The sequence below is a fragment of the Chiloscyllium plagiosum genome, unplaced genomic scaffold (genome assembly GCF_037043375.1).
Source record: "Chiloscyllium plagiosum isolate Xiang-an unplaced genomic scaffold, Cpla_swu_hap1 HiC_scaffold_51, whole genome shotgun sequence".
NCBI classification, from domain to species: domain Eukaryota; kingdom Metazoa; phylum Chordata; class Chondrichthyes; order Orectolobiformes; family Hemiscylliidae; genus Chiloscyllium; species Chiloscyllium plagiosum.
The window spans coordinates 14,683,133-14,698,004 of NW_028270189.1; the positions used below are offsets into that span (position 1 = coordinate 14,683,133).

Genomic DNA, 14,872 nt, shown 5'->3' on the forward strand with positions numbered 1-14,872 from the left:
AACAAGAATTTTAAAAAACGAACTCCATTCAGTGTTTGGACTCTTTGTTGGTTCAACCTGTGCTTTGGTCTATAATACAAAATTACAGAAAAATATTAATCGCAATTTAAAATAAAATGTTAGGATATTGGAAGAACAGCTAAGAGCTTCAAAGCTTGTCAGACGGCTTGTGGGAAAGGACATGGAAAGCAGCAGGGTTTCCAGAATTTCTAATCTCTGCCTTCCCTGATCGAAATCAACCTGTGATTTATAATTGTTGAGGATTGTTATTCGTTAATATCGTTGTGTCAGATAGATCTCAGTCTCAGGGAGGTGTGACCTGCTTCTTTGTATTGTGATGAACTCAGGGGAACATACAATAGTAAGGGGGTAAACCCAAAGGGGTGCAGGAGCAGAGGATCCCCCGTGTGTATGTGCACAAATCAGGGAATGTACCATGATACATGGACAGAAGAGCAAATAAACCCTACTTCATCACCCTACGCTGTAGAGAACAAACACAAAGCAATTATGTTAAACTGAAATAAAAAGTCTCTTGTCTCACCTGGAATGGTGCATCTAGTTTTAGGTGCCATGTTTTTGAAAAAAATGCAAAGTTATGAGATTGGGTGCGTGACTGATTCACAATACTATTCCCGGGATGATACACCTCACCAACTCTGAGAAATTGAGAATGTTCCCCTCTGCTGATAGTTTCCAGACTCTGTGACCAGTTGCTGTGATTGGTTCTCAATTCCGTCTTGCGTCATATAGATCTCAATAGCTGAATATTTCAAGTACTCATGAGCTGTGCCTTGCCTGATCACAGCGCCCTCTGATTTATTATTTTTGAGGGTTGCTGTTCAGTAATATCCCTGTATCAGACAGATCTCAGTCTCATTCCCTGGGATTTGACAGGTATGGTGTGTCAAGTAGATCCCAGGAATTGCGCTCCATGAGATTTATGTGTGAGAAAAACTCCAGTTCTGAGAATCCGCCCTTGGATTGTGCACGTGTTGTGTCTGAATACCTGACTGAACGTTGACATTTTTGGCTGATGAATGTTTCGTTGGGCGCTTTAGGTGGCGATTTCTGCATTACTAACCCAGGCTGCCCTGACATTGGGAGTACTTTTAGTTTAGACAGTGTAGAGTAAACTTTCAAACTCCGTTGTCTGCCTTTTTTCGGCTTCTGGTGGAACCTATAAAATTATCATGAGGTGACCCGAGGCCGTGACCCTTGGTGCATAAGCGGAAATGTTCTCTCATCATTCTGCCTCTGGAGTGTTCCATCAGGCATATCGTGTGAAAGATGTATTTAAATCAGTGGGCTGCATGGTAGCGCAGCATTAAACTAAATGACTGGATAAAATACAACCAAACAGAACAAGTGAAAGTATTTGGCTGGGAAAGGAGTAGGATGTGGGTAAATGTATTATTACTGACTGGCCTTGAAGAAAGAATTAAGCAAACTCAAGATTAGTGCATATTCATTCGAGATTTATTAACCATTTCAGAAAGCATTTTTATCCAAAAGGTTTATTTAAAAGCTAACAGAAGTGAATATAATGGCTGGATGCCACATTGAGACGAGAACACATGCGCTGTGAGCTGGGAATTTTCTGTACATTAGTAACAGTCACAAGAAAGGGAATACAAAGGCTCATCAGAAAGGGTAGGCAACCATTCTGAGTAAGGAACAAAGAAAAACAAAACAAACGGGCTTCAAACAACTGGGAAGCTACAAATTCTTCCAACCACAACCATCTCAAAGATATCAAAGTAAAAAGGAAAATCCATCAATAATTGTCTCAGTTACACGCTGATAAACTGAAGTAATCTCACTGTTAGAGTCAGCAACAGGACAGATTGGAGATTGGGAATTCGGAGACCTTGATAAGCAGATCAGGAAAATCAAAGGGGTCCACAACTCATTCACCTAACCTGGAAAAGAGAGAGAAAGCAATGACGCAGATGTTTATGATCAGGGACTTGCAGATTAAATGTTTATTCAATGTCACACTTCGAGATTTCACAAAACATATTGGGCTGCTTGGCGTGAGAAAGATGTGATTATTCTCACCTTCACCAGAGTGACGGCAGCGCTGTAGAAAATACTCAGGAAGAACAAGGTGATGAACGTGGAAGCAGTTGTCCAGATGTTGCTGTTATCATCCTCATAGTCTTCAATCCAAGTGCGATCTATTGAATCTATGAATATAAAGCCGAGAGAACGCATTTAGATTGTTTATTGATCCAGATCGATCTATCTGCATCCAAGTCATGTAATTGGAGACCATTACATCTTCATAAAGCAGTCAGGTATTTCTCAAGTGTGACTCTTATCTGGTTCTATTAGTGCATTATTGACTCAGCAAGAAATTACAAATACTAACTGCACATGTTCTTTCTTCATTGTCCATGTCAGAACGTTTTAAATTATTTTTCTTTTCATCTATTATTTAAGGATATTATTATTTGAGGAATGCTTATTACGAATGATGATTTTAATTATATCATTATATTTTAAATATAGGCTGTGACAGCACTTTAGTTGAAAATTGTGGCCAGCACTGAATAAAAGTTCAAATGTGATTCTCATCTTTTGTATTGGTGACCAATTGCTTGGCAAATCATGATTATAAGTGACATCACAGTCAGGACATTGCTTCATATTTTTGTTTGAAGGATCTGTATATTTAGGAATATGCTTTTGTACGTGTGTCCCTTAATTTATTTGATCTACTGCTTGGTGTGTTTGGTTTTCCTTTAATGTTTGTGTATGTGGTTATAAGAGTCTCTTACTTCACTCTTGCCCATGTTGGAGTCTGTGAATCAATAAACATATTCCTGTTCCTTTACTGCTGGTGTGCTCATGTGTTTGTGCACCTAATTTTTTGTCTTTTCACAGTGTGTTAGCATCATCATGCTAATATGCCACTTGTTGCTACCTATGCTTCTCTTGTAATGTCTTTGTGAGTGTTCACTTTTCATTAGTGCTATCTAAAACGTGTGCTTATGTGTCTGTTTCAGATCCTACCTACACTGGGTTATTTTCATGTTTATGCTTAATGAATGTTAGCATGCAATGTTATGTTTTGATGGATGTTTATATTTAGATGATGATGTTTGCTTGTGTGGCAATCTTTCCCAAACCATCTCCTGATAAGCTTGTTTGTGCTATTGTTTGTGGATGCTTGCTGATCCTTGTGCCCATTATCCTTATTTAATAAACACCCCTCTATTTGTTCATCTATGCACTTGTGTGTCTGCATGTAAGACTATGAATTTGTGTGTGCGTGTGATATTGTATACATGCTGATCAATGTGGTTTAAAAATAACTAATTAAGCTGCCTCTGTCATCGTATGTTTGTGATTCTGAAAATGGGAAAATAATGATATTAATGTTTATCTCTGTGCACTTACGTGCCTGTGTGAGTTGACATGTGGGAGGACATTTTTCGGAATTTGTATCTGTGTATTCATGTGTGTATGTCTGTATGCATTGTGCTGTATGAATGTATATGTATTCATGCCCATTTGTGTGTTACCGTGTGTCGATGTTTCTCATGGTTATATGTGAGTACTCCTGTTCATTTGTGCAAATGATTTTCTTTTGATGTATGTGAGTTTTTGTATGAGCTTCGGTGAGTGTTCAAGTACCACTTGTATGTGTGGCTCTGTGCGAGTATGCGTGTGTGACATCTTATCTATATGCACATTTGAGTGTGCACATAAATATGTGTCTTTCGGCGAGAGCCCCGTATATGTGTCATTACGTGTGTATTTGCGATCATCTCTCTGTATCTGTTCTGATACCAGACTGCAATTTTTATTATTCTAATTTATTGTTCTAATTTTAATGCATTACCCATAATTAGATTTGACATTGGTGTTACAGGAAACATTTCCCATCGTCTTGCAGAGATAAGCGTTTTATGAGCAACTCTTCTGTTGCAGTGATAGAACTTCTGTCTCTGAGAGAAAAGGCGTGAGTTCAAATCCCAACTGCCCCAGAGATAACATTTCTGAATATGTTTATTAGAAAATGTCTACTTGTGTTCTGTATGTGAAACAAAATGATATCAGGTATTCGAATACCAGAATTGATCCCATGTGCTCCAGAAAACTGAGACAAAACTATGGAATTCAAACTGGGACGATGCAAACACCAGTTTTGGATTATGGGAATCAATGTTAATCATTTCTTAACAGAGCCAAGCGTGTCTAACATGCTTCAAAGGTATTGTTTGCATGGACATTTTAAATCTTTAGACAGTAAGCAAGAAGCTGACTGTCCCTGTTATCAACTGGGTTACATTACAGAGGACATCTACCATGAAAACTCTGCACAGCGAGCAAGAGGACAGACCATTCATCGTTCCCCTCCCCTCTGCTCCACAACAACTTATCTGTTGATTCTCTTTGGTGTGAAAGTGAAGCTAAATTCTGTCAACTCATACGCTGGCGCAAAATCCCTGGCAGTTCCCCAGAAACAGAGGTTACATTCAAACTGTTCTGCACTCTTTATGATTGGTATGTTCCAATCAAATTTAATTTTAAAGTGTCTTAAATTTACATTTCCAATTGGTGCAATTTGGCAGTTTAAAACTGACATGAATTTTGTAAGAATGTCAAATGGGGGGAATCAAAAACACAAAGTTCAAAACTCGTGCCCTACCCTTGACATAAAATGGACATTGTCAGATTTTGTCACAGAGGCATTTCGGATGAATAAGGTACTTGGTGGAATCCTGCAATGAATGAGCTTTACTCTGTCTCTGACCCAGGGTGTATCTGAGCAGAGAACATTAACTGCACAAGACACTCGTCCTAGACCTGTTAATAATCCACTTTAACTACACAGATGCACTGTAAGTCAGAGTGAGAAATAACTAATTCAGTATTTAACTCACGACGGGAGGAAAAAAAAACTTTATTATTTCTGTTGAATTATTAAATGCAACTTTGAGATTTTTTACTGACATGAATTAACAGTGTCCATCAGTGCAAGTGAAATGTTTACAAAACTCGGTTTACCGCTGGATTTATCGACTGTTCTGTTGATGATCTTCAATGGAATCGCTTCATGTCCCACCACACAGGAGTAAGAAGCACCGCTGGCCCACTCCTCTGCTGTAATGGATAACAGGCTGTAGATGAAGAAGGAAGTGTTGTCGCTCTCCGCCATCACCTCGGTGTTCTTGTAGTTACTGGGATTCACCGGCTTGTCATTGTTTGTCCACTTGACGAAGATCTCTCGGGGGGAGAAACCTCTCACCAAACACGTGAGGGAGAGAAACCTCTGAGCGGAGATTTCTTCTGTTGGTGGCAGGAGAACCGACACTGATGGCTCCAGCGGATTAATCACTGCAGAATATTTGAGACAAATATAAATCAACCAAAACATCCTGAACCAATATCACAATTTCACTAAATATTTAGGTAAGCCATTTTTAATTTGGGATTTATTCACTTTCGTTTTCTAAAGGAGCAGTATGGTACACATTATGTTCAGTTAAAAAAGGAAAGTTTAATGTGAAAGTTGCCTCCAATTTTCCAGCCCACAACAAGGGCATTCTGTCCAACTGTCATTGCTGATAGTGACATCACAACCCAGGCTTCTTCCCACTATATCTGACTTAATCAGAATACAATATCCTTTGGTCCATCTTTTTCTGAATCAGCTACGAAGCTATCCTGCCTTCAGATGCATCATTAATGCCCCCAATGGTGTTTGTTCATTACCAATCAAAGCCTGCCATTGATGTAACTGGATCTGGATTACACATGGGATCCTTTGTGCTTTAATCTCACGGCTCACCTTTCTCCTTGTGGATGGAGTCTCTCAGCGGAGTCGGTAGATTCTGATGGTACACCACACATTCAAAAGTAACACCACTCAGCCAGGCTTCAGTAGAAATGTCTAATTTGCTGATCACGCTGTCGGGATTCTGTCCAGGCTGCTCAGCAATCTCTGATTTCAGAGGCTTATTTTCTTGTTTCCAGGTCACGTTGACTCCAGAAGGAAGATTGGACACAACGCAGGTTAACGTCACCGTCGCCTCCAGTAAGACTTGTTCTACTGGCGGTGGGAGGATTTTAACGGTGTTAGGGTGGCACTCGGTATCTTCTATGAAACAAAAATCAAAGTCAATGAAAAATGCCTTTTTATGATACAAACAGCCAATCTTCAGATTACTTCTTCACAGGGTGAAGACACCACCTTCAAAATGGCAACTCCAACTATTGCTGAAACGATGCTTACCATTGTTGATGTATTTTGATCTGTGAAACATTTGTGATTACCTATAACATACCCTGTGTAATTATTCCTAAGGAACACTGGCTTTGTAACAAGTGAAACCTGTGAAAAAAGTAAAATCATCGAAGATACCATCATGTAACCCATGGAATGACCTTTCTTTCAGAGTTTGTCTCTCACTTAAGACCATCTATTGATACTTGTGACAAGAGTAATCTGAATATAATGAGTTCATTTCCATGTTCATAACCTTTAGGTACAAGTGCTGCTGGTCACACTGACTGCCAAATCACATCCCAAATTTTGGACAGATTATAATAAATAATTATTATTTTCTTTGCAGAGTTCTAAAGTGTTACAGGAGCGGTGAACAGCCATGGAAATTCTGTTCATTATATTTAACATGATTAAAAATACTTTGCGTTATTGGTGTGATGTCATTCTCTAATTTATGTCATTGTTCCTCGTGAGCTGAGTTTGGAGTAGATCTGAAAACAAGACATTGAGTACAGCATTGGATATCGAGAAGGACCCCCATCTCCTTAAGTCTTTCCCTCCATTCAGTTAATTCAGACCTCGTCTGTACTTTCACTTTATTTACCAAGCTGCGTTTTTTAATTTCTTCATAGAGCAGGGGAGAAAAAAAAAAACAAAAGCGTCTTAAATTAATCTACAAACGCGATGGAAATGTGCACTAATTTTATAGATATCCCCTACTCACTGTGTAAACATCGCCACCCAAAACCAGGCTAAATCAGCCTGTCTTGAGTTCCTAGTTCATTCATCCCTATTGTAGCATTCTTACCAGAATTTATTCCCTTGCCGCATCCTACATAATTACAGAGAGCATCTTAAAGAAGCTCAGTGAGATCACATTTATCCCAGTTCATCAAATGTGATAGCCACTTGGTCTGTGGTCTGATCCCATAAATGAAGTTAAAGAGCTCAGTACCAGATAAAAATCGATGTCGTACAATGTCCATGGCCAACAGGTCATTCCTGAGCAGGGAATGAAGCATTGAACGCACTTTGATTCATTTTCAAGTAAGGGTCACTGCATATTTTAACCACGTCATTTTGAGACCCCAACATCAGAAGATAGAGGATCAGAATAAGGTTGTTCGGCCAATCCAGAGTTGAGATCAGAATGATGCTGGAAAAGCACAGCAGGTCAGGCAGCATCCGACGAGCAGGAAAATTGACGTTTCGGGCAAAAGCCATTCTCCTGCCTTCTCCCCGTACTAAACAAGAGCCGATCTATCTCTGGCTTGAGTACACACAATGGCCTAGCCTCCACAGCCCTCTGCAGCAACATGTTCCACAGACTCATCACCCTCTGCCTGAAGGAATTCCTACCCATCTCAGTTCTAAACGGTGCCCCTTTGACCCTGAGACTGTGCCCTTGGGTCCTCGTCTCGCCTACCAGTCAAAACATCTATTCCGTCTTCACTCAACCTCAGTCTCTCAGTATTTTCTATGTTTCATTCAGATATCTATCCAAACTCCCCCTCCACCCCCAAACTTATCCTTGAAGCGGCTATTAGACAAGGATTCAGCACTCTGAATGCCTCTCCCAGCATGGTGAGGCAACAAACTATTTAACAAAGCTCACTGTCTATATATCTATCTTCAACAGAGAGGAAACATGCTTTTCTGACGTGCCAAAAAGGTTGAATTATGAGCAATGCTAATGTAACACTCAAACTGAAATGAGATACGTGGCATGTTGGGAAATGAGAAGCTGCACTGTGCTGTTTACTATACCTGATAAATTAGTGTGTTTGATTCACATCAGAGTTCAGAGTGATTTGTAGCTCTTACCCTGGAGTGCGGTGATGTTTTTACTTTGAGTGTTCTCTCCATGAGTGACCTGGCAGGTATAGACCGCACTGTTGAACCATTCACCAGAAGGGACCATCAGCCGACTCGTCATCGAGAAGTTCCCGTTCGCCTCACACACGGGAGACGTGAAGAAGCCAGAATCCAAGGGTCGGCCATTTTTCAACCAACTCACGGAGATTGACTTCGGATGGAACTCGATGATTGAACAGACGACGGTTGCAAACTTGCTGCTTGCGATTTCTTCACTGGAGCTCACAGTTCGGAGAAGGGTTGGTGGGAGAGGATCTGGACCTTTAGGAAACACATCGCATAAATTATCTGACGAATTTCATAACAAATACAATCAGTTCTCATATATCAAGGTTTCTTGTGGTTAATGGATACAGGAATCATAGTTGTGCAGAGTGCTGGAGAAGCTGGGATCCACACAGAAAGATAAGCAGGGCAAATGTGAAAGGCCAAACTTAGAGGACACAGCAAGGGTGTCAAGGAGGCATAGAAACTATCGGCCAGTAACATCAGAAGGGAGATAGCAACGTTGGATGGTATTCGTTTTAATGACAGAGTGTGATGAACAAGGCAGACGAATTATTGGCATAACTGAAGAAATGATGGTATCATGGAGACATATTGAGAGCCGGGCAGGAGTGGCTACTCAATATTCCAGGATTTAGTGCTTTCAGGCGAGACAGGGAAAGATGGAAAATGATGGGGGCGGGGGTGCGCGGTACAGAATGTTGCTTCTGTCGCAATTCTGACAAGAGTATTTTAGGCTGGAAAGAGAAATGAAATCATGGATACCTCCTCGAACAAATGCAAATGGACAGTACTTCAAAACCAAAATACAGCAAACATAACTACTGGGAGAGCACGATAGACCTTACCATAGGTCCAAAAGACCAAGTGCAAATACATGGGCAAATTTCAGAGAAATGTAAATTATATTGGGGAATGAGAAAAGAGGTTTTTAACTTCCTCAGCATAGGCTTGGATATTCATTTTGTCAAAAATTTGGAGGGAGCAGAATTCTGAAAATGCCCCCAGGAGAATATTTTGACAAAGTATGTGTTTAATACAGCGAATTTTAATCCAGACCTTGCAAGAGAGTGGTGAACCTGAACTTAACTTTACGGAATGAAGTCGACCCAGTGGGTAAAACATCAATGGGTAAAATCAGTTGGATTTCAGATTGTACTGCAAAGGAATAGAAATTGGCTCAAAGTTCTGAAAAGGCGAAGGACAATTTTAGTAAGATGAGGTAATGACCTGACTGACCAGAGTGGACTGGAAGCTGACACTTATTGCTAAATCTGAGTGAGAGCAGTGTGACACATTTAAGAAAGAGATAGGAAAATCACAGGGAGGACATTTCCCACGAAGCCACTGCGTGGGACCAAGAATGCAGCGGGCTCTGGACACCAAAGGGCATGGAGGGTGAGATAAAGAGAAACAAGGGAGGCTTCCGGTCGTGACTGAAATCTCACAAAACATTAGAAATTAGTATGGAGTACAGAACGTACAAGGGGGAGTTTGAAAGAAAAAGGAATTAGAAGAGCAAAAGGGACCATGAGAAAATAATAGCAGTCAAAATAAAGGAAAATATTTTTAAAAGTTACAGGCTCATTCATAATAAAAAAATTATTTGGGAAACAGTAATGCCCATTAAGTGTTGTTATTGGAGTGGAGCCGGAGGATTAGGTTGTGGTCAAAACGAATGTGTTGTGTCAGTGTTCACTAGTAAGAGGGACAATGTGGGGACCGAAATCATGGAGGGGTGTCGTGATGTGCTTTCAGAAATCAGGACACATGCCGTGATGTTCTGTGTTGTCTTGCTGAATGAAAAATGGTTATATTTCTAGGGCAGATGAAAAGTATACCAAGCTGTTGAGCGTTGCAAAGGATGAAATAGTTGGGTTGCTGACAATAATTTAGAATTCCTGGCTGGCCACAGCAGTTGTGCCAAGTGAGTGTAGATCAGCCAACGTTGCACTGTTATGCAGGACAAAGGAAGGGATAAATAATGAAAACATTGATCTGTCAAGCTAGTCTCAGAGGTAGGGAAACTATTGAGAAGTGAAATTAGTCTTCATTTGGAAGATAAATCAACAATTTTCAGCATGGTTTTATTGAGAGGAAGTCATGTGTAACAATTTGATAGTAGTTTTCAGAGAGATAACTCGATGTCCAGATGATAGCAATAATCAGAGCCAGTGGAATCCGAGTTAATTTGACAGATTGGATCTAGAACTGGCTGAGTGGTGGGAGCAGGGGATAATAGTCATCGGGAGTCTGCGTGACTGGAAATCTATGTCTCCTGGTGTTCTGTAGGGATTAATGTTGATTTCCTTGCTATTTCTCTTACATACCAATGATTGAGACTCAAATTTAGGAGGATTAACCAGTGAATTCACAGCTGAAATGAAAACTGTTATGTTGGTAATTCATGAGCATAATGGCTTTAGATTGCAGGAGGATTGTGTGTGAAGAGAAGTTGCAAATGGAAATTAATCCAAATAAATGTAAGGTGATGTAATTCGGCAGAAGAATCTGTGAGGTATGACGTTTTAAATGGTGGAACCCTGGAAAGGACTGAGGATCTTTGGTGCATGTACCCACCGATCCCCTATAGTACTGTGTCGTCTGGATAAAGAGGCTAAGAAAGTGGGAGGATATTTGCTTTTATTAGCCTAGACATTGACAATGAAGAGTAGGGAGATGATACTGGAACTTAATAGAACACTGGTTAGGCCACACTGAAGCATTGTGTGCATGTTATCGAAGGAATGTGACTACACTGGAGGCAGTATTGATGAGATTTGTCAGAATCTTGCCTGGGTTGGAGGGTTTTAGTTATGAAACTAGATTAGATAGACAGGGGCTTTCCTTGGAGCAGAGGAGAATTAGGGAGAAGATTATCATGATGTCTAGAATTATTTTAGGCATAGACAGGGTAAACTGGATGAAACCTTTCCCCTTGATGGAGAGATCAATGCCTCAGGGGCACAGGGTGAAGGTAAGGCCTGGAGCTTCCAAGTGGATCTCAGGGGAAACCAAAATCAAACAGAGGGTGCTGTTAGCCTGGAACTAAGCACCTATAAGTCATGTAGAGACTGAGCCCCTCATAATAAGTATGAAGTATTGAGATGCATCCTTGCAAGGGCAAGTCACACAAGGCAATGGATCATGTGCTGGCACATGAGACTGGAACAGTTAGGTGGCTGTTATTGATAGGCATGAACTGGTTGGATCAAAGGGCCTTTTTCCCTGTGCTGTATAAGGTGATTCTGTGAAAACGGTCCTAAATAATGCCTTATTCATATTAATCCCAGATGCTCTGTTTATCTCAGCTCCCACAACACGTACCTGGACATGGCATTTCTTTGCTCTTGTGTGACCCGCTGTGTTGAACCTCACAGTAGATTTTGCTGGGTCAATGTACCGCTGACTCGGGCAGGGTTAACTGGCTGCTCAAGGTGTAGGTTCCCTTCTTGTTTCTCACTGATGGGTAAGTCTTCAATCCAGTCGTGATCAGCTCCCCTCCTTTCTTCCAGGTTACCTTGGTGACGTCAGGGGAATAGTCCATCGCCAAACAACCAAAGATTGCAGAACCGGTGTTGTGCTCCTGACAGGAGGAGACCAGGCCATAAAGCGTGGGGGGAGATGGTGTCTCTACAATAGAATGACCAATTGAGAATGTTAGTTTCTATTAATTTGACCTTATCAGTTACTCAAATGTATCCTCAGCTGTAAACGTATGCCAGTATGCTCCCGCTGAGTCTACAGCATAAGTAGAGTTTATTTTTGATTCCTACAATCTGATCATGATCATTGGTTCCCTCTTTAGAAACATGCCCTCGACCTTGACCATTGCCATATAATTTCGGAAGAAGAACATCCTGATGCCACCCCAGTAACTGTTTGAAGATCTCATCAACTGACACTTTCATTGGATTGCTGTGAAGAGCAGTGAAGTTTCACAAAATACAAACCAAGGAAATGCAGATTCATCGAAATTCTACAGTGTATGCAAACAGGCCATTTGTCCCAACAAGTCCACACCCACCCTCTGAAAAGTAACGCATGCAGACCCATTCCCCTACCCTATTTTGCTACAGTTAACCCTGACTAATGCACCTAACCTCCCGATCACTGAACACAACATTTGCAATTCCCCCAGCTTGCACATCTTTGGACTGTGGGAGGAAACGCACACAGACATGGGGAGAAAGTGCCACCTCCACACAGACAGTCACCCGAGGCTGGAATGGAACCTGAGTCCCGAGCACTGTGAGGCAGCAGCACTAACCACGGAACCAGCGTGCTGCCCCACTAGATGCTGTGCTGCTGGAAATACCCAACAGCTGGCAGTACCCCCGGACAGAAATCAGAGTGAATCATAGAACATAGAACATTACAGGGCAGTACAGACCCTTCGGCCCTCGATGTTGGCCTGCCCTGTCATACTAATCTGAAGTCCATCCCACCTACACTATCCCATGTACGTCCATATGTTTGTCCAATGGCGACTTAAATGTACTTAAACTTGGCGAATCTACAACCGTTGCATACCCTTACTACTCTGAGTAAAGAAGCTCCCTCTGACATCTGTCTTATACCTATCTCCCCTCACTTTAAAGTTGTGTCCCGCCGTGTTTGCCGTCCCCATACTTGGAAATCAGGTCCAGTGAGCCTTCTTCACTTATCAATGCAAGGTAGAATGTTCTCTCTGGGAGGAAGGTCACTGCAGCAGCAGCACAGGCAGGAGCTGAGCACTGGGATGGGGAGGATGGCTGTCACGGCTGAACTCATGCCAATTGGCTGGAAGTTAAAACATCTAATTGACAATTGTCTGAATTCTGGAGGCCTCTGAAAAATGGAGGACCATTAAGGTTCAGAGACTTTGGAGTGTTACAGCTGAGTATTTACGTAAATGTGATTTGAGAAATGAAAAAGTAATCTTTAACTTTAATAACTATCAAACTGATACGCAGTTCACCACCAAACCTCATCTTTCAGACTAACCACTGCACTTACTCTGCCGAGACCGAAATTTCCACTCATATTGACAAAACCTACCCTGCTATACACCCATTCATGCCCGGAACTCACAACCCCTATCCCACGAAACACATCCAAGGCAATCCATGGAAATGCTTGGGAGCATAGGCAGGTCTGAAGCACCTCAATAGTTTCAGTTCGCCAGGGAAAGACCATTTATCACGATGCTCTGCTTTCTGTTAGTCAGTCAATCCTCTATCCAATTCAATACTCTACCCTTAACTCCTTGGATCTAACCGGCTAGATCAGTCCCTTAAGCAGCACCTTGTCAAATGCCTTCTGAAGTTCAGATGTACAGCAGTTTCTGTATCCCCATTATCCACCTTGCTGGTTACATTCTCAAAGAGCTCCAGCAGGTTTGTCAAGCACAACCTGCCCATCATGAAACTGTGCTGACACTGGTGAATTGATCTTTGTTTTCCAAGTGTTTAGTTATTTCATACTTTACGGTTGACTGAAGAAACTTCCCCACTACAGAGGTTAAACTCACTGGTCGACAGTTTGTGAATTTTTGCCTATCTCCTGTTTTGGGAACGAGTACTACATTATTAATTTTCCAATACATCAGTACCGTTCCAGAATTCAAGGAATTTTTTGAATATCCTAATTAACACATTCACTATCTCTGCTGTTACATCCTTTAATATGATATACTGCAGACCGAGGGTCTGACCTGCCTTTGATCCCATCAATGCATTTAATAGCTTCTTCCTCGTCATCGTACTTCCATCATGATCCTTTGCAGTTGTTTTAAATTTTGGGAAGAAATTATCTTGCACTATGAAAACAGAAAGTGTTGATTTACCTCTGCCATTTCTGTGTTTCCCATTATTACCTCGCCATTTTCATCCTCTCAAAGGCCAAACTTTGCTTTCAGCATTTTGAAACTTTTTGACTACTCAGAGAAGTGTTCTTTATCATTTCTTATGTTTTCATCTCATTTCCTTCATAGCCGTTTTGATTATGTTTTCAGTAACCATTTGCTGACAAGTAAAGTATTTTTCTTTAATTCATTAAAGGATGAGCGTGTCGCTGGTTAGACAGCAGCCATTGTCTGTCTCTAATTGCCCAGAGAGCAGTTAAGCGTCAACCAGATTTGTGTGAGTTTGAAGTCACATGTAGGTCAGACCAGATAAGGATGGTGTTTTCCAGTCCTAAAGGACATTCATGAAACATATGGGTGTTTCCAACTCTTAATTCCAGGTTCATATTGAATTTAAATTCCACCATCTGCCGTGGCGGCATTTGAAGCCATGTCCCCAGAACATTATCTGGGTTAGCAGTCAGCGATAATACCACAAGACATGAACCTTCATGTTATTGTTGACGTCCTTGTTAAGACATTGATTGCTTTTCACTTTTTTACAATTCCTCTTCCACTCAGGATTACACTTTATTTGAGGAGTTTTGACTATCTCCCACAGTAGTTGCCACTGTTCTTCAAATGTCTTGCACTTTAATCTTTTTGACATGTCCACTCAGGCCAAGCCATTCCTCAGGCCAGTAAAAGTATCATTGTCCAACACTAAACCTCTCCTATGTGACTCTGTCTTCGCTATTCGTCTGAATGTGAAACTCCAACATGTTGTGGTCCCTCTTTCTAAGATGATCCTGCACTACAATATGATTTATCAATCCTTCCTCATTACGTAATACCAAAGCCAGTTCTCTGGTTGGTTCCATTGCATGTTAATCAAAGAAATAATCCATCATATATTCGACGAATCG

General features: G+C 41.1%; 1 gene segment (V, D, J or C); it reads right to left on the minus strand.

Moving 5' to 3' along the window:
* Positions 1–2,010: 2,010 nt before the first annotated feature.
* Positions 2,011–13,863, minus strand: LOC148135021 (Ig heavy chain C region, membrane-bound form-like). The segment is given in 5 exon segments: positions 2,011–2,189; positions 5,020–5,349; positions 5,804–6,112; positions 8,066–8,377; positions 13,818–13,863. Coding segments are annotated over 5 exon segments (1,176 nt in total).
* Positions 13,864–14,872: the final 1,009 nt, after the last annotated feature.